The sequence below is a fragment of the Protomyctophum bolini genome (assembly GCF_963924005.1).
Source record: "Protomyctophum bolini genome assembly, chromosome: 20".
In the NCBI taxonomy this organism is placed as follows: Eukaryota; Metazoa; Chordata; class Actinopteri; order Myctophiformes; family Myctophidae; genus Protomyctophum; species Protomyctophum bolini.
Window position 1 is genome coordinate 3,308,898 of NC_137881.1, and position 23,910 is coordinate 3,332,807.

At 44.7% G+C, this 23,910-nt stretch overlaps 2 protein-coding genes across 2 annotated transcripts in view; one reads left to right on the forward strand and one right to left on the reverse strand.

Annotated features, from left to right (window-relative positions):
* stau1 (staufen double-stranded RNA binding protein 1) overlaps positions 1-17,386 on the reverse strand; it is a 30,019-nt gene extending 12,633 nt beyond the window's left edge. The window contains exons 1-8 of the mRNA XM_080791820.1: positions 16,478-17,386; positions 12,851-12,972; positions 11,578-11,722; positions 10,298-10,451; positions 9,563-9,734; positions 8,266-8,367; positions 7,303-7,515; positions 859-1,002 (exon numbers count right to left, since the gene is read on the reverse strand). Of these exons, the coding sequence (XP_080647946.1) occupies positions 859-1,002; positions 7,303-7,515; positions 8,266-8,367; positions 9,563-9,734; positions 10,298-10,451; positions 11,578-11,722; positions 12,851-12,972; positions 16,478-17,351 (1,926 nt within the window). The 5' untranslated portion in view covers positions 17,352-17,386. The remainder of the gene's footprint in view (positions 1-858; positions 1,003-7,302; positions 7,516-8,265; positions 8,368-9,562; positions 9,735-10,297; positions 10,452-11,577; positions 11,723-12,850; positions 12,973-16,477) is intronic.
* Positions 1-23,910, forward strand: part of LOC308335904 (GTPase IMAP family member 8-like) — a gene marked incomplete at its 3' end in the record, with an annotated part of 70,585 nt that overhangs the window by 30,634 nt on the left and 16,041 nt on the right. The gene's annotated exons all lie outside the window — the stretch shown is intronic.

Below are 23,910 nucleotides of genomic sequence, written 5' to 3' on the forward strand. Positions count from 1 at the left end.
TCTTCAGGACACAGATCACGCGAATGTCATGTTTTTATGTTCTGTGTGGAGTGGACCCCAGGAAGATTAGCTGCTGCTATGCATCAGCTAATGGGGATCCTAATAAAACTACTAAAATAAAAAATTAATAAAAAAAGCAATCATTATTTGTTTTTGATGGACAGTGTGGCCGTCTATCCGACTCAACAAACACAGTAGTGGCCTCGGAAAAACAAGTGTTGATCAAATAGAATAGATTTTCCCTTAATGCTTAGTCTATTTCTCAACCTTCTTCAGAGCCACGTTTAGCTGTATTTGACATGGTGTGTGTGTGTTTACATGGTTGTCATGTTGGATACAGGAACTAAATCAAGCAGCACAGCCAATCAGGTGCTGTCTGAGCCTTTGATTATAGACAGAATGATATGAGCCAATCAGGTGCTCCGAGTATTGATCCATTATCCACAAATAACACATTGACCAATCACAATCAAGCGTTCACCCGAGCCGTGTAATCGTATGCCATAATGTCCGCCTTTAATTACTGTAATCACTGACGGGGACATTTCACTTTGAACCATGTTTCAGGGAAAGGTTTATATAAAACCATTTAACTTCAAACTCCATTTTAACTGGTTAAAACCCATTCTGGGCGGGAAACCCTTTTGGTGTTTAGCATTATGCTGTGCTTTAGCTATTGAAAAATAGCAGATCTATCACGCTACAGAAACAGGAGATAGGCTCCTGCCCTATGGGCCTCATGGCTCGGCAAGGCTACTTACTACTACTACCTTCAAGTACAGTACTTTTCTAACAGACGGAAGGCAATTTAGCTTTTTACTTTTGGAAAATATTGAAGAAACTGTTAAACTAGTTTACCTGCATGACGAACTCCCTGCGTCGAGGCAGACCCCTCTCTGTCACCATGCAGTATTCAGGCTCCTTCTCCTTCTTGGCCTGTTGGATCTGAGCCAGACGACTGATGGGGTTCATGCCCTGACCGTACTCTGGGCTGGTCTGCAGCTGGAGGGGGGGGTACAGTACATGGTTAAGAAGATGACCCGTGTCCCCTAGGGTAGGTACCCTCACAAAAAACATGCAGTAATCCTGGTCTCTAAACTGCCTCACCCTGGCCAGCCGGGGCGCCTGATGGAGGGGAAAGGAACTGGTTGGAATAACGTGTTCCTTCCACGCGCTACGACGTCCAAACCAGGGAAACTCCCCCCCTGTCAGGTGTAAAGGAGCAACTTATTGGACACTCAGGCATGAAGGAAGCATGAGTTCAAGTCCGTTTCTCTCCCCTTGTCCCCCATATATGGGGACTAGGTTGGTGGAGGGTGTGTAGAGCCCAGGATCACATTAGATGATTGACACCGGGGTGAAAAATGGGTTACAAAATCGTGGGATAAAAAATATATTAAAAAAAAAAGAAGATGACGCAGAGGAGAGCAGGAACCATTGAGGTCTGGGACTCACACCAGGCTGCGTATGGTATGGATCTACCAGACTCAGCAGTGATGCAAATAGGTTTTCAATGTAATGAGTCCCGGGGATGGTCTTTTAGAAATGAGTCCCAGGGACATTTTACGAGTCCCACTTCAACCACGTTATACGAGTCATATTTAAATTGCAGCATTTAACTCCCATTTCATTTTATATGGTTATAATGTGGTTGTGTTCATGTAGAAAACAGAAGAAGAAATGATTATTATAACTAAAGCTAGCAAAATAAACTAGAATAAAAAAAACAGTACAGTAGTGCATCCCGTGGATGCAGAGGTCGTTTTTTTATTGCGTCCCTTAAAGGGGGAGTGTCCCGGCCCGAGATTAACATTGCTGATAAGGTACATCACGTGGTCTGAATGAAAACAGTTTCAAACGACACGTGACTATATCTCAGGCTCTGACGTGACCTAGCATCTAGCCGAGCTGAGTGGCTAGCGCAATAAAGGCTAATATTTTTGAGGTAACCTTTTGCGTCATACTAGGTGAAAATATCATAAAAAAATTATTTTATTGCTTTTATTTATTCCTTACAATGACATTGAGTTGACGTGTACGTTTTAGGGTAAACTGTTACATAATCGCAATTTCGCGTGACTAGTCCGTCTACCATGGCCTCAACCACGGCTGCTGCTGAGTCCTTAGCGTCTCTCACCGCCGGGGCAGTGGGGGCACAGCGCCTCGACTTCTGTTCGTGCAGGCTGCACAAGCACACACGGGGGTCGCATCTCTCTCTCTCTCTCTCTCTCTCTCTCTCTCTCTCTCTCTCTCTCTCACACACACACACGCAGACACACACACACACACACACACACACACACACAACATTGTTTGAACATGTGAAATGTTTGTTTATGCATAATGAATTCATGAGAATCGCGGGCCGCGGTAAGCCTTGAACTCTGGCCGGACACAAGGCACTTCAGAACGGGGAGATTGCGAGAGGAGGTGGGGGTGGTTTTGGGTTTTTTTTCTCTCCCTCCGTATATCTCTCTCTCTCTCTCTCTCTTTAGGGTCTCAGAGGGAGACAACTCACCGAGTCCGAAAACTGTATTAAATTAATAGTTTGTACTTTGTAGAACTGTAACAAGCACAAAAACTATTCAATACAGTATTAAAATGTCTGCTTTGTTTGTTAATGTTTACAGATTTGCTCACGATTTATTGAAATTGAAAACGTGTTTACAGTACTTACAGTGTTTGCATAATCATTCAGGCTACAGGAATGTTTTAGCCAATAGCCACAGGTGTGAAACAGTGATATAATGCTGTGATTCATTCCACTTTACTGACAGTTTCATTGCCTATATTATGTCAGATTGTCCGTCATGAGTGACTACTCGTCGCCATAATATAAATATGAAATGGGAATATTTAGGACAAATTGCTGATTGATTTTGAACATGCATTAACAATAGCCCCGAGAAGATAAGAACACAAGACAACATGCATTTATTTATTCCAATTACTGCTGCTCTGTCCAATTTATTCAGTCGAGCCGATCGCTCTCTGCCCTGTCCTTGGAATTGACGTAGGCAAGACTGTCTACAGAATTCACGAGTGAAAAACATTGTATGGGTAATCCGTAATTGGGTATTATGAGTCACTGTAAGTAACCGTGTCGGCCCCAATTCATGATGATTACGGATCCCCATGTCCCATTCATGCAGGTATGCATATGTCCCATATGTGCCCTCTCCCTCCGCTCATTCTGCAGCTAGCAGGCTAGTCTGCCCTACCAGAACAGCGGTTGTTTTTTAATGGTATAGTCACCCGCGGTCAGTCTTAAAAATAAAAATATTTTCTCTAAAACTGCTTGGTAGATGGTAGGGCTATAGCTGGGAAAGCCTCCACTTCATTCAGTAGAGCATTAGACGTAACGAGCTGTCACTCATTCATTCATGCAGCCCCATGTTGCAAACACAAGGAAGGAAGGAACCTTCACTGCCTGCCCAGCTAGTCTCTCTCTCTCTCTCTCTCTCTCTCTCACACACACACCGCGTCTCGCCGTCTTGCAGTTGCAATGGATGACGGATAGAGCCGATGCTCTTCTTGGTAAATAATAAACACAACTCTTCGCGTTCACAACAGCTATACACACAGGCTAAAACATACCGATAGAATCAACTTGGTGTGTGTGTGTGTGAGAGAGAGAGAGAGAGAGAGAGAGAGAGAGAGAGAGAGAGAGAGAGAGAGAGACCGCCCCTATATCGGTGTGTGTGTGTGAGAGAGAGAGAGAGAGAGAGAGAGAGAGAGAGAGAGAGAGAGAGAGAGAGAGAGAGAGAGAGAGAGAGAGAGAGAGAGAGAGAGAGAGAGAGAGAGAGAGAGAGAGAGAGTGTGTGTGTGTGTGTGTGTGCGTGTGCGTGTGCGTGTGCGTGTGTGTGTGTGTGTGTGTGTGTGTGTGTGTGTGTGTGTGTGTGTGTGTGTGTGGGAGAGAGAGAGAGAGGGGTGGACTCAGGTTAGGCCGGTGCAGTTAGTAGTCACAGGCAGTGGTAACGTTACGTGAAGCTCCAGGGCTCCGTGAGCCCTGTTCAGCACTTAGCCGGCTGAGGGCGTGTCAGCGGGGGGGAGACAGATAGACAAAGATAGGTACGATGGAACCCGTCACGCGAAATTGCGATTATGCAACAGTTTACGCTAAAATTTACACGTCAACTCAATATCATTCTAACGAATAATAAATAATAATAAAAAAAAAAAATCCACCAAACTTTAACCCAGCTATGAAGCTAAAAGTGACCTCAAAACCACTAGCATGAGTTGATAGCCACCAGGAACGCTAACTCGCAGAGCCCAGAGCCGCTCTGACATTTAGACCAGATACAAGATCAATTTCATTGGTCAAATTGAGCTGGCCCGACTTGACGTCACAATCTAGATGCTAGCGTTAATAGCCTTAATAGCTTCCCGAGAGGCGTGTCAGTCCCGCTTTAACTATAAACTGTGTTTTGGGATGCAAAATGCACCCTATTTTAATCTCTGCTCTCTCTCTCTCTCTCTCTCTCTCTCTCTCTCTCTCTCTCTTTCCAAACAGTTTTTTATACCCAGCACCCTAATCAAGGGAACTTGATTCAGCTGGAGGGGCACTTCCTGACGAGGGAACCTCCCGAGAGCACTTCAAGTAAAGGGACTGGTTTCAAAAAGGGCCTGTGTGGTTCAGTGTCTTGCCCAAGGACACTTTGACATGTAGGACAGGAGGAGGAGGAGGAGCCGGGATTCGAACCGCCGATACCCCAGGGATCATTGGACGACCCGCTCTACCTCCTGAGCCACAGCCATAGCCGTGTTGCGGCTCCACGAATGTCCCATTCTTACAATCTATACCTCGTTGTAAAGGGGACTAATCAACGACTCTATAATAATAGGAACGAGACGTAGTAGAGTTCCGCAAGCATCGCCGGAACGCCGGAGGCCTGGCGTCGCTGTGAGATCATGTAAAGCTCTCGTCCAATCCAATCTAATTACTGGCCTAAGCACTAATTACACCACAGTGTAACGCCAGCGATCAGCTGCCACGGCGGCTGATTAAACATGGATTTACCGCCAGCGCCAGCAGTCTGCCGACAATCAATCAACTTCAGAGTCCAGTGAATGAAGGAGTGTGTGCGTGTGTGTGTGCGTGTGGAATGTGAACAACATGGTGAACTGTGGCTGCAGACAGACCGTGTGTGCGTGTGCGTGCGCGTGCGTGCGCGTGCGTGTTTTGATTTTAGTTTTAGTCAGCCTTTCGAATACAATTCCATTTAGTTTGAGTGACATTTTAGTCACATCTGAAATGTTTTCGTTTTAGTCTAGTTTTAGTCTAGTTTTAGTCGAACTAAACATCCTAAGATTTGAGTCGAATTGTCCTGAAGATATAAGACCGCTCTGATTACACAGACCACCCCCATTTGTCAAGACTAATTTGTGGAAAAATACCATTGAATGTCAGTCACCCCACGCCTCCATATATGGTCACCGCCTCGTGACATCACACCTCCATATATAGTCATGCCTTGTGACATCACACCTCCATATATAGTCATGCCTTGTGACACCACACCTCCATATATACGGTAGTCATGCCTTGTGACATCTCGTGACATCTCGGAGACCCTTAGATCTCCCCATCTGCATATACTCTACATCTGACCTCAAACCCTCAGATCTCCATATATGGAGCTGACCTGTACTGACATTCCATATGTTGATCTGACCTCATATATGGCCAGTACAGAATTCACTCCATATGTTGATCTGACGCCCCCCCCCCCCATTCCAAAGCGCCAGCGCTCGCAGTGGCAGTCTGCCGTCACCGAGGCGGATGTGTGCACGCAAGCTCGCCCTTTAGGGGTCGAACTGGCGTCCCGTGTTGTAACCAACGCCCTTACGTCGCGTTACGTTACATAAGGAAACTACTATTTGCAATAACTTGTAACCCAACGCTTCACAGGTCCCCATTCCATAACGGCGTTATAGTTACTGTGCGTGTGTTAACCGCGTTATGGCGTTATTATGTCAACTTCGCTCCGTGAGTCAGACTGTCATACGTACAGGCGTCTCTGTGCTGACAGAGAGAGCGCTCTCTGTGTTGACAGTTCCGTTTGTGCTCTGCCTCTCATACTAGCCTCTGAGCCCACATGGCTTCACACCCCAACTTGAACAAAGCACGTCGCAGAAGAGGTCATTGATTGGCTAACGTAGGGCCAGATTTCAGGGTAAGCCAATCAGAGACAGTCTGACAGAGTAGGGCGGGCCTTTTCTTATGCCTGTAGGTAAACACAGACGTATACAGTCTATGACACAGACACACAAACCCTTGTAACGCATACACAGAAAACGCCGGTTGAACGAACATTATTACCACAACGCTACAATGGCAAATGCGGATAACAGCGAGATCGGATGGTTTGTGGGTTGGAAATATCGATTTTAAAATGGCCACAGTAGCATGATGTCACCAAGAGTCAACTTGACAAAATGATTGCTAGGTAGCCGATGTTGTTGAGGAAATGCTTCCCCTCTCAACGCCGGTGGAGTCTGTTCCTTGGTCAGCACAATACCAGTGAAAGCATGAGGGCCAATGTGCAGAAATACATTTTACAAATAGGCTACCTGAACAGTGAATATTCTAAAATGGAAGATGAGCTCAAAAATAAGTGATGAATTAGAATATCTCTATATCACTGCAGATATATGGACTCATTTTTGATGTGATTATTAAAAAAAAATTGAAGGCAAGTTGAGGCTACAAATAAAGATGCCCGTCAACATTTCTGAGCATGTTTTATTGTTCCACTACATTTCATAATGTTAGGAGGGAGTTGTGTTTTCTCTTACTGTGCGACAGAACAAAAAACCTTCTTTTAAATCGTTTTTTATATATATATTTTTTTTAAAGTAAAGTAAAGTAAAGTAAAGTAGTTACTTTCATAATTTAATGTAAAGTAACAAATTACTTTTTTAGATAAGTAACAACAACTATAATTCTTTACTTTATAAAAAGTAACTTGAACAACACTGCTGGCGTCTAACTGGTATTAGCCTCGGAAACCCAGACGTTTTTATTTCCAGGGAGGAAAAAAAAGTCTGGGTCTGAGTCCACTTCAATTCGGCATAGAGTAGCACAAACATTGCTCACTCTCTGCTGATTTCTGATTGTCTGCACCTTTGTAAAATTGACATACACACGCACACATGTACACACACACACGGTCCTCTCTCTCTCTGTCGCTCTAAGTAATTGCGCAGCTGCGCATATATTCTCCCGGCGGATCCTGCCGGGAGCTGCCTATGCCATAAAAAGCATAGGTGAGTTCCAGGCTAAACTGGTACCAGTACCTTGATGATGGACTTGGTTTTCTTCTTCATGCGCGGCAGCATCTTCTCCACGGTGGGTATGTGCGGCAGCTTCCGGAGCTCCTCCAGAACGGCCGTGGCCGCCAGCTTCTTGGCGATCTTCTTGCTCTTCCCCTCGCCCTCCCCGGAGAACTCGCCCACCGCCACGCGCACCACGAAGCTCTTCATGTGGGGCGGGCCGGCCTCCTTCAGGACCTGAGAACAAGAATATTAATATTATCCCATTTTGACCTGAGATCAGATTCTAAAAATGTTCTTCTACATCCTGACAGTTTTCTGAAAAACCTATGTTTCTATGTCAGTCGTTCTTCGATCTTTCAAAAATAGCAGATCTACAAGCTCATAGCGCGCCACTCGGTGGCGCGCTACGAGCTTGTATAGATCTGCTATTTTTCAATAGCTAAAGCATAACATAATGCTATAACACCAAAAGGGGTTCCCGCCCCAAAATGGGTTAATAAAACTAAACTCTTTATGTTTTGGGCGGCAGGCCGGCCTCCTTCAGCACCTAAATGGGTCTAACTGGGTTAACCCATTTAGGCTTGACGTCGAAAAATAAAATAAGAAATAAAAATGTATTTTATTCCGAAAAACCTCATGTTTCAGTGGTTCTCAATATTTTCATGTCAAGGACCCCCAAAAATATATGAAATTGGCCTCTGACCCCCCCATCTGAAAATGTGTTGTTTCAGGGACCACCACCTCCCAGAAGCAAAGATTTGAGTTAAAAACGTTCGCTCTGAAAGAGTATATATATTCAAAGCTTTGCACCACATTTTCACAAATTTTCAAAAATAGCAGACCTACAAGCTCGTAGCGCGCCACTCGGTGGCGCGCTACGAGCTTGTATAGATCTGCTATTTTACAATAGCTAAATTATAACATAATGTTTAAAACACCAAAATGGGTTAAATCAGACCACTGCATGAATGAACCCGCACCGACCTCAAAGTTGACGGGCAGGTTCCTCTTCAGTGAGATCTCAAACACCTGGCTGATCTCTGACTTGTTGAGGTTCTCCTCCTCTTCCTCAGGGTCGCCGTTCATCTGAGAAAAATAAAATAGGAATGGTTTATTTGTGTGTGTGTGTGTGTGTGTGTGTGTGTGTGTGTGTGTGTGTGTGTGTGTGTGTGTGTGTGTGTGTCTCTGATGTCTTGGTAGTGGTCAGAAAGTGCAGCTTTGTTTCTATTCCAAGGTGTATTGGACAGCTAGGCTTCACACACATTTTTACCGATTAATTTCCAAAACTTTCCCAGAATATTGAACCCGATTCCCAGGTCTATATAACAACCATTCAGCTCAATCATGAGTTTCTTGCTCCTAAAACAAGGCATATAAATATAGAACGGTATAATAATAATTCCATTCCACATTTCGGCCCAAATCTTTGCTACGCCACCTTTTAGGATCACGCTGCTGCAGCACGTTGTGAGCTTGTAGATCTGTTATTTTTTGGCACGCCCGGCACGGGTACACATTAGGCTGCAATCACGCAGGCCGTTCGGGGGGAAAAAAAATCTGTACGTTGCATATATTTCGTGTAATGTCAAAAACAAAAAATGTAATATTATTTTTTTCTAATTTCAAAATATTTCCAGGAATTTCATGATTGAATGACTGTGCTCTGTCTGTCACCACATGTTGTGTGCAGTGGGTGCACAGTCTGTCATGTTAAAGGAGAATTCCATACTAAAAGGCTTTCTTACCTTTCTTTGTAGTTGTTACGTCCCCACCAAAGAGGTCCAGGTGTTATTTTGTGCAAAAGCTCCTTATTGGCTATTTCCCCTACCATAAGCCCTCAATGAATTGCATTGAATGGAAAGGGAATTGAATGGGGCTATGGGTTGTTGTGCTAATTCGCTTATTTCCATCACTCAAAATTATAATTTCTTTGTATATATCTTCATAATGTAAATAATATCCCAAGCGGCACACTTTACTACTTCTTTCGATGGAAATAAGCAAACTAGCACAACACCCCATAGCCCCATTCAATTCCCATTCAATGCAATGCAATTCATTGAGGGCTTATGGTAGGGGAAATAGCCAATAAGGAGTTTTTGCACAAGAAAACACCTGGACCTCTTTGGTGGGGACGTAACAACTACAAAGAAAGGTAAGAAAGATAAGAAAGCATTCTAGCATGGAATTCTCCTTTAAAGTGTAGTGAATGACGGTCTCTCTCTCATGTAAAGTGTACTGAATGATGGTGTCTCTCTCTCTCTCTCTCTCTCTCTCTCACCGCTGGGAGCTGTTCCACGATGGGTTCCTTCTGGAGCAGTTTGAGCGCCCGGGCAGCGGCGTCGTGTTTGGCGAGCTGCCGGGTGCGTCCCTTCCCGTGGAACTGCTGCCCCCCGATGGACAGCTCTATGTGGTACAGCATGGGACCCACCGGGGGAAACGGGTAGTAATACCTGCAAAAAGACCACGTGTTTATCGGATAAATAGGGAGACAAGACAGAATGGAAAACTGTCAGGATGTAGAAGACATTTTTAGAATCTGATCTCAGGTCAGAATGGGTTAAAGGGACACTTCACCCTTTTTGTAAAAAAATATATGTTAATGACGTTTAGAAGCTTTAGAACAATTTCCTGGGGGTCTTTATGTGTGTAATATGTGGTTTTAGATATTTTAGATTGTAGCAGTGAGCCTGGTGTCTCTGATGTCATGGACACTGGTCTCACTACCTTCCTGGACTACATGTCTCAGTAAGACAGCTCTCCCCCCTATCCACAAGGAGGAGCAGTGCACCAAAGAATTATGGGAATTGTAGTCCAGGAAGGTAGTGAGCCCAGTGTCCATGACATCAGAGACACTGTACTTACTGCTACAATCTAAAATATCTAAAACCACATATTACACACATAAAGACCCCCAGGAAAGTGTTCTAAAGCTTCTAAACGTCATTAACATATATCTTTTTGCAAAAAGGGTGAAGTGTCCCTTTAATTTGATCAGGGGGAAAAGGAGACTCACTGCTGCATGGAGCGCTGGTACGGCCCCGGGGACCTGACGTTGTAGTTGAAGTTGGGCGGCCTCATGCCCAGGTACGGATCCACGGGTTTGTAAACCGGCTTCTTCCCCAGCTTCATGCAGAGAGCGTTGAGCTCCATGGTGTGGGTCATACAGTCTGGGAGACATACAGTAACATACAGTATTTATGATGATTCATGAGTCATACAGTCTGGGAGACATGGGTACCTGTGTTTCAGGGTGGAGGGTTAGGGTACCTGTGTTTCAGGGTGGAGGGTTAGGGTACCTGTGTTTCAGGGTGGAGGGTTAGGGTACCTGTGTTTCAGGGTGGAGGGTTAGGGTACCTGTGTTTCAGGGTGGAGGGTTAGGGTACCTGTGTTTCAGGGTGGAGGGTTTTGGTACCTGTGTTTCAGGGTGGAGGGTTAGGGTACCTGTGTTTCAGGGTGGAGGGTTAGGGTACCTGTGTTTCAGGGTGGAGGGTTAGGGTACCTGTGTTTCAGGGTGGAGGGTTAGGGTACCTGTGTTTCAGGGTGGAGGGTTAGGGTACCTGTGTTTCAGGGTGGTGGGTTAGGGTACCTGTGTTTCAGGGTGGAGGGTTAGGGTACCTGTGTTTCAGGGTGGTGGGTTAGGGTACCTGTGTTTCAGGGTGGAGGGTTAGGGTACCTGTGTTTCAGGGTGGTGGGTTAGGGTACCTGTGTTTCAGGGTGGAGGGTTAGGGTACCTGTGTTTCAGGGTGGAGGGTTAGGGTACCTGTGTTTCAGGGTGGAGGGTTAGGGTACCTGTGTTTCAGGGTGGAGGGTTAGGGTACCTGTGTTTCAGGGTGGTGGGTTAGGGTACCTGTGTTTCAGGGTGGAGGGTTAGGGTACCTGTGTTTCAGGGTGGTGGGTTAGGGTACCTGTGTTTCAGGGTGGAGGGTTAGGGTACCTGTGTTCCAGGGTGTCAGGGTGGAGGGTTAGGGTACCTGTGTTTCAGGGTGGTGGGTTAGGGTACCTGTGTTTCAGGGTGGAGGGTTAGGGTACCTGTGTTTCAGGGTGGAGGGTTAGGGTACCTGTGTTTCAGGGTGGAGGGTTAGGGTACCTGTGTTTCAGGGAGTCAGGGTGGAGGGTTAGGGTACCTGTGTTTCAGGGTGGAGGGTTAGGGTACCTGTGTTTCGGGGGGTCAGGGTGGAGGGTTAGGGTACCTGTGTTTCAGGGAGTCAGGGTGGAGGGTTAGGGTACCTGTGTTTCAGGGTGGAGGGTTAGGGTACCTGTGTTTCAGGGGGTCAGGGTGGAGGGTTAGGGTACCTGTGTTGCGGGGGGTCCTGGCGGTGGGTTTGGGCAGGGTGGTCTCGTCCAGGGCCGAGCTAGCAGCAGTGTGCTGGGCCTTCTTGATGCTGGTGCCGTCGGCCTCCCAATGCTGCTCCCCCAGAGTGAGACGCACTGAGAAGATCTGGTACCACAAGGAGCAGAGAAAAAAGCTGTCTTTTCTCACATGCACTGGAGTGACAGATACTGTAGTGTAGGATAACCTTAGATCAGGGGTTTTCACCACTATTGTGTCGGGTGGGTTCATCGTAGATCTACGATGGACCCACCCGACAGTGGTGGTAGTGGTGGGGCATTCATGTTTTTGTTTTCATCTTACTTGTTACTCACTAATCAACAGGCTACATTCATGAGCTGGACAAAAAAAGTATTTTATTATCAAAAGTGTTTTTCTTAATAATAATACATTTCAGTGAATCACCCAAACCCTGAAGACACATTTGACACCCGCTTGGTGCATTTGACAGTCACAGTATAGGTTTGTTTCTCATGCAGCAGCATTTTATTTCTCTCCTCGACTTAAGTTATTATTATTATTCAAGAAAAAAAGGGTGCAAATACGTTTTATATATATATATATTAGAAAGGTAAAAAGGCAAAAATAAAACTTTTCTGAATGCCTGGCTGCGGACCACCAGCAGTACCCCTGCCTTAGATTAAAGCCCCAATCCCCCGCCGGCAGGGGTAGCGGCAGTCCACCTCATGAACAGCTCTCAGCGGGTTAAATGGGGCTGGTCAAGGTCTCAAGGTTCCAACTTATACCTCCTGGGGTTTAAGAGGTTAAACTTTAACCTCTTAAACCCCAGGGGTTTAAAGCAATGTGGCCTAACAAGGTGTCAGGTTACCTTATATTGTATAATAATGGATGAGAGGCGTGGTGAGGCACGAGACGGTTACAAACATGAGAAATCATAAAAGTAGTCCTAATAATTCACTAGAGAAAGTAGTTCCACTTTGCTCCGACGTCTCAGCAGTACAGCCATATTGATCGTCATATCTGTCACGTGCATTTATGTTGGTTTACAAAGCCTAAAAAGCCACTCAGAAATTACATTTTTATGGTCCAATGTTTGATGATTTGAATGAGAAATTATTGTTGATTAAAATTATCCCATCATGGTTTAGGTTGGAAGTGTGTTACCTTGGAGTAGGGCTTGAAGATCTGCATTTTTTCCCAACAGCTAAACCTTTAAATAATGGTTGAAGTGGAAGCTGACACAGATGTGTTCCAGGTCTTAAAGGGGTGCGTTACCTTGGAGTGGGCGGGGCCTTCCTCACTGAGCAGCTTGTACTCTGGCTGGATCTTGTTGAAGCGGGCTAACTCATTCACCAAACACATGGGGGTCTTCTCTTTGGGGTTTGCCATGTTAGACACTGGAAGAAACAAAGATATCGTCAGCATGACCCGTGTTCGTTCGTTCGTTCGTTCATTCATTCATTCATTCATTCAATTCCTGTTCTGTTCTGTTCTTTAACTATATAGAAGTGTCTATTTGTGCGTCTCTAAATGTTTTGATGAATTGAACATGGTGGACCCTGTTGTAAACAAGTGTAATGCTTAATTGGTTATTCGTCCACTCACAGTTAACAGTCTTTGTATTGAGTTTGTGCTTGAAATGTACTGTAATTCTGCAAACTGTTAATGTAAATATTTCAATCAATCAATGTAGCCAGAAACAGAGAAAGATACAGTGGGGGGGGGGGGGGGGGAGTTGCACCACTCAGTTCACACAGGTGTGATTTTAGCTTATGTATGATTCACGGTGACGGTGATTTTTATGTATAATTATGATGCATTACCATTCATTCTTTGACGAATTGAAAATGGTGGGCCCAATTGTAAACAAGTGTAATTGCTTTATGGTGTCGTCCGCTCACAGTTAACAGTCTTTGGGCTGTATTTTGCGTGTCTTAAGTACCAGGCTTTTGCCACTCAGAATAGCCAAAGAGCATTGACCACCCCTCCAGGTCTTTAGTTTACTCAAGTTAGGGAATAAGACCTGGTACTTAAGACACGCAAAATACAGCCCTGTGAGTGGTGCAACCACTCCAAGGAACAGCAATGGCCGTCCTAACCTATGTGTGACTATGAGTACCAGTAGGGGCAAAAGTGGCGCTGTTGTGCCAGAAACAGAGAGAGAGAGAGAGAGAGAGAGAGAGAGAGAGAGGCAGGTGGAGAGGGAAGTTGCACCACACAGTTCACAACGGGTGTGATTTTGTATTGAGTTGTACTTGAAATGTACTGTAATTCTGCAAACTGTTAATAAATCAATCAATCAATCAAACCCATGTTGTCTTGTTCTTGCATACTGTAAATCACTCTGGATTAAGAGTGTTTGATAAATGCCTAAATTGCAAACGGTGTTGCTGGTGATGGGAATGATGACAGCACAGACACGGGTAACCACATATCCAGCTGAACACAGACGGGTAACCACATATCCAACTGAACACAGACGGGTAACCACATATCCAACTGAACACAGACGGGTAACCACATATCCCAGCCGAACACAGACGGGTAACCAGTACCACATATCCAGCCCAACACAGACGGGTAACCACATATCCAACTGAACACAGACACGGGTAACCACATATCCAAATGAACACAGACGGGTAACCACATATCCAAATGAACACAGACACGGGTAACCACATATCCAAATGAACACAGACACGGGTAACCACATATCCAAATGAACACAGACGGGTAACCACATATCCAGCTGAACACAGACACGGGTAACCACATATCCCAGCCGAACACAGACGGGTAACCACATATCCAGCCGAACACAGACGGGTAACCACATATCCAGCCGAACACAGACACGGGTAACCACATATCCAGCCGAACACAGACACGGGTAACCACATATCCAAATGAACACAGACGGGTAACCACATATCCCAGCCGAACACAGACGGGTAACCACATATCCAACTGAACACAGACACGGGTAACCACATATCCCAGCCGAACACAGACGGGTAACCACATATCCAACTGAACACAGACACGGGTAACCACATATCCAACTGAACACAGACACGGGTAACCACATATCCAGCCGAACACAGACACGGGTAACCACATATCCAGCTGAACAGAGGGTTTCAGAATGTCTTCACTCGTCTCCAGAAACCCTCCGTGTCGCCTGTCGCCTGCCGTCGACAACATAGCATGGCAGGTCGGACCGACTCAGATCAAAACCGTGGACGCTCGGCTTTGAAGCCTTTTGTTTTCCAGGATACTGTGGTATATTTTGGACTCATTCTATCAACACCAGGGACCAAAATACCCCCCAAAGATGACAGGACTGTACGTGTTATTTCATCACATCTCTCCCTGTGAGCAGGCGTTCGCTCATGATGAATGTTAACACGTATGAACTCTGCTCCCAGCCCGAGACTGACACAGACGTCTAAAATGACGAGTGTTTACACTTTTCGTCTAGAAATAGATTTAATGTCTATTATTATTATTATTATTATTATTATTACTGCAGGAATGCACATTATGGGTTAGGGACGGGTTATGCGTGTTGCGCGAGTTGCATAAACGCGCCACACACCCCGAATATCGCAGATCTACAAGCTCACGGCGCGTCACACGGCAATGTGTTTTGGAGCTTGTAGATTGTCTATATCCGGTGTGCAGAACCACGGCCATCTTACCATATACGTTAATGGCAAGGTGCTACCTATAGGTGAAACTTCCATTGGCAGCCCATTCATCCACACAGAAACGTCCTCTCTGATTGTCTTAAAGGAGAATTCCATACTAGAAGGCTTTCTTACCTTTCTTTGTAGTTGTTTTGTCCCCACCAAAGAGGTCCAGGTGTTATTTTGTGCAAAAGCTCCTTATTGGCTATTTCCCCTACCATAAGCCCTAAATGAATTGCATTGAATTGAATGGGAATTGAATGGGGCTATGGGGTGTTGTGCCAATTCGCTTATTTCCATCGCTCAAAATTATAATTGCTTTGTATATATCCTCTCTTCATAATGTAAATAATATCCCAAGCGGCACACTTTACTACTTCTTTCGATGGAAATATGCGAACTAGCACAACACCCCATAGCCCCATTCAATTCCCATTCAATGCAATGCAATTCATTGAGGGCTTATGGTAGGGAAAATAGCCAATAAGGAGTTTTTGCAGAAAAAAACACCTGGACCTCTTTGGTGGGGACGCAACAACTACAAAGAAAGGTAAGAAAGACAAGAAAGCATTCTAGCATGGAATTCTCCTTTAAACAACGACAAACTCACCAACATTGCAGCTGTTACGGAGAGCTTGAATTATTCTCTTTCTATATGAGCTTCTATTTTATGAGCTATACTTTGTGTCCTTGCAGGTGATTATTTTTTTCTAAGTGCTGGATAGTTTGGAAGTGCTCGTTAGATATCACTCAACTGTCCTGTGTACCAGTGTTGTTTTCGTCGACTAAAACTAAGACGAAAAATGTTCGTCGACTACCTTTTTCCACTGACTAAAACTAAATAAAAGTTTTATAATTAAAAACGAATCTATGATGACTAAAACTAAGACTGTCAAAACACATTTTAGTCGACTAAATCTACAGTTGATTTAGTTGACTAAAATTGTATGACATTTAGTCGACTAAAACTAGACTAAACACTAGAACATTCCAGGTGACTAAAATGTGACTAGAACTAAAATAGAAATTTGCTGTCAAAAACAACACTGCTGTTGTACCACCCGTTTTGAATTAGCACATAACGCACGAGGCAGCAGGACATTTTACAGCTTTACTGAAAACGAGCGCTTCCCAAACTCTGATGATGGAAACATGGCCGCCGCGGCGGGTCTGCGAGCGGACAATTGCACACACACACACACACACACACCTGTGGTGGGGGGCGGGAGAGTAGGAGGAGTGAAGGGTGTGGCAGAGCCCGACGGGAGGGCGGAACTCCTTAGCGGGTGGCTGGCGCTCTCGGAGGGCAGGGTGCCCCCCGTGGCGCAGGGGATGCTGTACCCGGGCTGGGGGGGCCCTCCTCCACCTCCTGTGGCACACGAGATGCTGTAGCCAGGTTGGGGAGGCCCTCCTCCGCCTCCTCCACCTCCTGTGGCACACCCGATGTTGTACCCGGGTTGGGGAGGCCCTCCTCCGCCTCCTGTGGCACACCCGATGTTGTACCCGGGTTGGGGAGGCCCTCCGCCTCCTCCGCCTCCTGTGGCACACGAGATGCTGTAGCCAGGTTGGGGAGGCCCTCCTCCTCCTCCTGTGGCACACCCAAGGCTATACCCGGGCTGCTGCTGATGCTGCCCCCCCATTGGCATGGGGGGCTGGGGGGTCCCTCCTCCTCCTCCACCTCCTGTGGCACACGAGATGCTGTAGCCAGGTTGGGGGGTCCCTCCTACTCCCCCTCCTGTGGCACACGACATGCCGTAGCCTCCGGGCTGGGGGGTCCCTCCTACTCCCCCTCCTGTGGCACACGACATGCCGTAGCCTCCGGGCTGGGGGGTCCCTCCTACACCCCCTCCTGTGGCACACGACATACTACTGTAGCCAGGCTGGGGGGTCCCTCCTCCTCCGCCCCCCCCTGTGGCACAAGGCATGTTGTACCCAGGCTGGGGCGCGTGCTGCTGCTGCTGCCCGCCCATTGGCATGGGGGGGGTCTGGGGGGCGCTGGCACTGGCAGAAGAAGAAGCCGCACTGGGCATGGCGGGGGCATGGCTGCCCCCCTGTGGGGGACACTGGAACTGCAGCTGAGACATGGTGGCTTCTTTCACTCACTGGTTTGAGTAGAGCTGTGGGGATTACACACGTTTATGTATGATTAATTGTCACGCAAATATGGGACTCTTTTTTTTTTTTAATTGACATAAATGAATGCTTAAACATGTAGCTATAGGTGTAATGTTAAGAGTCCACAGAAGACATGTAAATAGGAAATAAATGCTTAAACATGTAGCTATAGGTGTAATCTTAGAGTCCACAGAAGACATGTAAATATGAAATAAATACTTAAACATGTAGCTATAGGTGTAATGTTAGAGTCCACAGAAGACATGTAAATATGAAATAAATGCTTAAACATGTAGCTATAGGTGTAATGTTAGAGTCCACAGAAGACATGTAAATATGAAATAAATGCTTAAACATGTAGCTAGGTGTAATGTTAGAGTCCACAGAAGACATGTAAATATGAAATAAATGCTTTAACATGTAGCTAGGTGTAATGTTAGAGAACACAGAAGACATGTAAATATGAAATAAATCCTTAAACATGTAGCTATAGGTGTAATGTTAGTCCACAGAAGACATGTAAATATGAAATAAATGCTTAAACATGTAGCTAGGTGTAATGTTAGAGTCCACAGAAGACACGTAAATATGAAATAAATGCTTTAACATGTAGCTATAGGTGTAATGTTAGTCCACAGAAGACATGTAAATATGAAATAAATGCTTTAACATGTAGCTATAGGTGTAATGTTAGTCCACAGAAGACATGTAAATATGAAATAAATGCTTAAACATGTAGCTAGGTGTAATGTTAAGAGTCCACAGAAGACATGTAAATATGAAATAAATTAGGAGGAGTTTATTTATCATTTATTTGTTGTGGTACTTAATTTCTACGTCTACAATTATTGCATTGGGTTTGCTTTGTATTTGCCCTATGCATTCCATAGGGCCAGACCATAAAGGGGCATGTGACATCATCAACTTGCGACAGGAGCCGTTCCTATCGAGTGAACGATTCTTTATTTATGAAAGAAATAAAATATTTAAGGTGTTTTTATCATTTAATTTTAGTTGTAGAGGGTAGTATAATGTATAATGTTTTAACCCATTCTGACCGGGAACCCATTTTGGTATTAGCATCATGTTATGCTTTAGCTATTGAAAAAAAGCAGATCTACAAGCTCATAGCGCGCCACCGAGTGGCGCGCTACGAGCTTGTAGGTCTGCTATTTTTGAAAAATCGAAAGAACGACTGACATTTTTAGAATCTGATCTCAGGTCAGAATGGGTTAATCAGACCAGTGTGTGTGTCCAGTGGAAACCTCGTATGAATCTGATCTCAGGTCAGAATGGGTGTTAAGGCATATTTGTCTTATTAGCCAGGGATCCTTTTAAAAACACAAATGGCACAGGGCAGATGTGACACGGACACGTTTAATATATATTTCCTTTCCAAAAAATAAATGTACGAAGTAAAGGAAAAGGTTTATCTACAAGTTTACAAGACGTGTTGAAAGCTTGTTTGATCTGCCATTTACTGCTACTTTTGACATGGAAAACGATTGACGATTATGCAAAGAACTATATTGCCATGATCGCAAATAATTGCGATTAGGCGATAACGCAACAGTCGTGAGTGAGTGACAGGCGTTACTGTACCGTTGGGGGGGGGGGGTGGGGGGCGGGGTCAGACGAAGGGGCGTGGTGGTGGTGGTTCCGGGGGGGGGGGGGGGGGGGGGAGAGCTTTGCAGTGCCGGCGGCGAGCGGGGGCGGGGCGGGTCAACGGACCGGGTCAACGGACCGACCCGGAGCTTCAGGAACCGGCTGGATGGTTGAAGAGATGTGACTGCAAAGCTCTGCCTGGAAGAGAGAGAGCAGAACGCACAACGGATTGAGAACAACTAGCCCATTCTGACCTGGCACCCATTCTGGTGTTAGCATCATGTTATGCTTTAGCTATTGAAAAATAGCAGATCTACAAGCTCATATCGCGCCACCGAGTGGCGCGATACGAGCTTGTAGGTCTGCTATTTTTGAAAAATCGAAGAACGACTGACATTTTTAGAATCTGATCTCAGGTCAGAATGGGTTCATCAGACCAGTGTGTGTCCAGTGGAAACCTGGTATGAATCTGATCTCAGGTCAGAATGGGCTAGACCAGTGGTTTTCAGCCTTTATCGTATCATTATTCATTCAGCATTTGAGCCACGGACCACCATCTGATGACATATGCCCCCTTTGGACCACCATCTGATGACATATGCCCCCTTTCTGAAACCAGCTCCTCGCCACTCGCCCTACACACTCGCCCTCGATATGCGTGTTCACTTCGCGCGAGGCTGCGCCATATTAAGTGTCGTTCCGAAACCAAGCAGCCTTCCTGAGTGGAAGTGGCTTATAAAGCCCTCGAGAGCGAGTCTGTGCCGATCTAGACTCCACTCCATTGCCTTGTGCAGCCCTGCTCTGTGTCTGCATGGAAACCAAACCGCGACCTACAAATGTAACTACCGCCACAAATAAATGATAAATAAACTCCTCCTAAACAATCTTCATCTGATGCAGAATAGACAACGCTCCAACTGATGTTCACAAGGGCTCTTTATTTACCCCACCGTGAAAAACTATAAATGAAACCACACAAACAAAACAACTTTTAACAATGATTTATAAACACCATGGATGTAATATGACATTTTGACAGTCACGCTGTATTTCCTTTTTCCATATTAATGAAATCCACATGTCACACAAACATACACGATGCAATGCAATATAACTGTAAAAACAAAATAACAGGTAACGCAATTGCATGATGGTAACCATGGCAACGAATGGTGTCTGTTTCCTGTTTCTGCACAAGGAGGGCGAGTGTATTTCCAAACAGTTTTTTATACCCAGCACCCTAATCAAGGGAACTTGATTCAGCTGGAGGGGCACTTCCTGACGAGGGAACCTCCCGAGAGCACTTCAAGTCAAGGGACTGGTTTCAGAAAGGGCCCTAGCCTCTCAGACCCATTTGAGCCACGGAACCACCATTTGATGACATTTAGCCTCTCAGACCCATTTGAGCCACGGAACCACCGTTTGATGACATTTAGCCTCTCAGACCCAAAACTGTGGACCAACTATAAACTAGAATATTTTGTTGTCATTGGACAATATTTTGTCCATAATGTTGTACAATAGGAGATAACAGATCAAAATAACAATTCTTCTACATTATCAAATTGTGCACTCCTTGTAAATATGACATAATTCAGATGTTTAACAATAATTTAACTCTTGAGAGCGTGAAAATTAAATGATTTAATTTTACACTCTCTAGATCTTTAACTGTTGAGTGTAAAATTAAACCATCTAATCAACTGTCCATCATTTAGCTGGGGACCCCCTGGGGACCCCCTGGAACCCCTTCCAAGGACCTGGTTGAGAATCACAGATCTGAAAGGAAACGAACAGCAGAGGGCGCAGTTTTATCCTTTATTTTGCCGATTACTTAGATTGGCCTGTGCCTGACAGCTTCCATAGTATGCAACGTATCACAGTCATCCTCTGTGCTGCGTGCTTAGTACTGCTTACTGTATGTAAAACAACCGTATTTATCCATAGTATGAAACACAGTCATCCTCTGTGCTGCATGCTTACTGTAATGTAAAACAACCGTAGTTATCCACAGTATGAAACACAGTCATCCTCTGTGCTGCATGCTTACTGTAATGTAAAACAACCGTAGTTATCCACAGTATGAAACACAGTCATCCTCTGTGCTGCATGCTTACTGTAATGTAAAACAACCGTAGTTATCCACAGTATGAAACACAGTCATCCTCTGTGCTGCGTGCTTACTGTAATGTAAAACAACCGTAGTTATCCATAGTATGAAACACAGTCATCCTCTGTGCTGCGTGCTTACTGTAATGTAAAACAACCGTAGTTATCCACAGTATGAAACACAGTCATCCTCTGTGCTGCATGCTTACTGTAATGTAAAACAACCGTATTTATCCACAGTATGAAACACAGTCATCCTCTGTGCTGCATGCTTACTGTAATGTAAATGTAAACAACCGTAGTTATCCATAGTATGAAACACAGTCATCCTCTGTGCTGCATGCTTACTGTAATGTAAAACAACCGTAGTTATCCACAGTATGAAACACAGTCATCCTCTGTGCTGCATGCTTACTGTAATGTAAAACAACCGTATTTATCCACAGTATGAAACACAGTCATCCTCTGTGCTGCATGCTTACTGTAATGTAAAACAACCGTAGTTATCCACTGAACGCAACCTAATGAATGATCCTCTGTGCTGCATGCTTACTGTAATGTAAAACAACCTTAGTTATCCACAGTATGAAACACAGTCATCCTCTGTGCTGCATGCTTACTGTAATGTAAAACAACCGTAGTTATCCACAGTATGAAACATAATGAATGATCCTCTGTGCTCAGAGTGCGTCCACTAAGGAAAGTGTAGGCTTTCTAATGACACAACCCGCCTTTGTTTTGGCGAGTAGCAAAAAACGTTACTTTTATTTACGCTAAAAGAGTAAAGACGAGAGGCTGGTCTGCATTCATGTCGAGCGGCGGAAGTTGAGAGTAACATAGCTCTAAATGCTCGTAGCTTGTAGGTCTTGCTATTTTTGAAAAATCGAAGAACGACTGACATAGAAACATAGCTTTTTCAGAAAACTGTCAGGATGTGTAGAAGACATTTGTAGAATCTGATCTCAGGTCAAAATGGGTTATTAATCATATATTCGGTTTCCCTTTCGGTGCGTCCCTATTATCTATTTCCAGCCCAGGGCCTGGGTGGGAGGTCAAAGTTTGTGTTGAAATGTTGAAACTAAAATAGTTTGTACTTTTGAGGGAAGACTCCCACAGAGCATTGTTGTGAAACTAGTCCGGTAGGCCATTGTGTTGTCCGGTCAACACCCCCCCCCCCCCCCCCCACACACACACACACACACACACACACACACACACACACACAGATATATGTGTGCGTGTTGTGTTGTGGCTCAGGAGGTAGAGCAGGTCGTCCAATGATCCCTGGGGCGGCGGTTCGAATCCCGGCTTCTCCTCCTGTCCTACATGTGGAAGTGTCCTTGGGCAAGAAGACACTGAACCCTACACTGCCTCCAATGAGTCGGTCGGTGTGAGCTTCACGCCACCGTCGGTGTGTGAATGTGGGGAAGTGAGGACGCTGGCGTCGACTGTTCGCCGCTTCACCTCCCAATGTATGAATGAATGAACCGTTGTAAATAGTTTTTATAGCGCTTTTCCAAGTGCTCAAAGCGCTATAAAAATGCAATTCATTATTATTATTTATTTTTAGCCGCCCACCCAGGTATGAAGTGCCCAAAACAGAAATGTCTGAGTATTCAAAAAAAATAACTGGGTCAAGAGGATTTTCCTGGCATAGTTTAGTTTCACAAAAATACCCTAAGGAGGAAAATACAATATACCGGTAGTGCAATCCATTCTCTTACAATGCTGTACGCACCCCAAGCATGGAGAAGATGCTCTTATCAAAGACAAATGTTCTTTCTAATTAATTTCAGAATACCAGAATATATTCAAACCTGCATTTTGAACCAATAATTTAAAATAAATCTTACAATATATCAAATGGTTCGACACTTTGTTCTAAACGATTTAAAATGGGTTATTTAGTCTGATTAACCACTTAATATAATGTAGTGGTATTATACATAAATGGTGCATTTATATAGTGCCTTTATCCAAGGCGCTTTACAGAGTCATTCACACACACACACACACACACACACACACTTTCTACAAATGTCTTAACCCATTCTGAATTTCTGACCTGAGATCAGATTCATACGAGGTTTCCACTGGACACACACTGGTCTGATTAACCCATTCTGACCTGAGATCAGATTCTAAAAATGTCAGTCGTTCTTCGATTTTTCAAAAATAGCAGACCTACAAGCTCTTGGCGCGCCACTCGGTGGCGCGCTATGAGCTTGTAGATCTGCTATTTTTCAATAGCTAAAGCATAACATGATGCTAACACCAAAAGGGGTTCCCTCCCCAAAATGGATTAAGTTCTAAATAATGACGGTTTTCTGAAAAACCTCATGTTTCTATGCCAGTGGTTCTCAGACATTTTCATGTCAAAAGACCCCCAAAGATTATATGTAAATCGGCCGCCGAACCCCCATCTGAAAATATGTTGTTCCACAAAGATTTGAGTTAAGAACGTTCGCTCTGAAAGAATATATATATATATTCACGATTTTTCTAAAATAGCAGACTTACAAGATCATAGCTTGTAGATCTTGCGATTTTTCAAAAGCATAACACAATGCTTAAAACACCAAAAAAAAGGTGTTTTCGGTGTTTTAAACATTATGTTATAATTTAGCTATTGAAAAATAGAAGATCTACAAGCAGATCTACAAGCTCATAGCGCGCCACTGAGCTTGTAGGTCTGCTATTGTCAGAAGCAAATATTTGAGTTAAAAACGTTCGCTCTGAAAGAATATACATTCAATGATTTGAGCCACATTTTCATCGCGATTTTTCAAAAAGATAGCAGCTGCTATTTTTTTG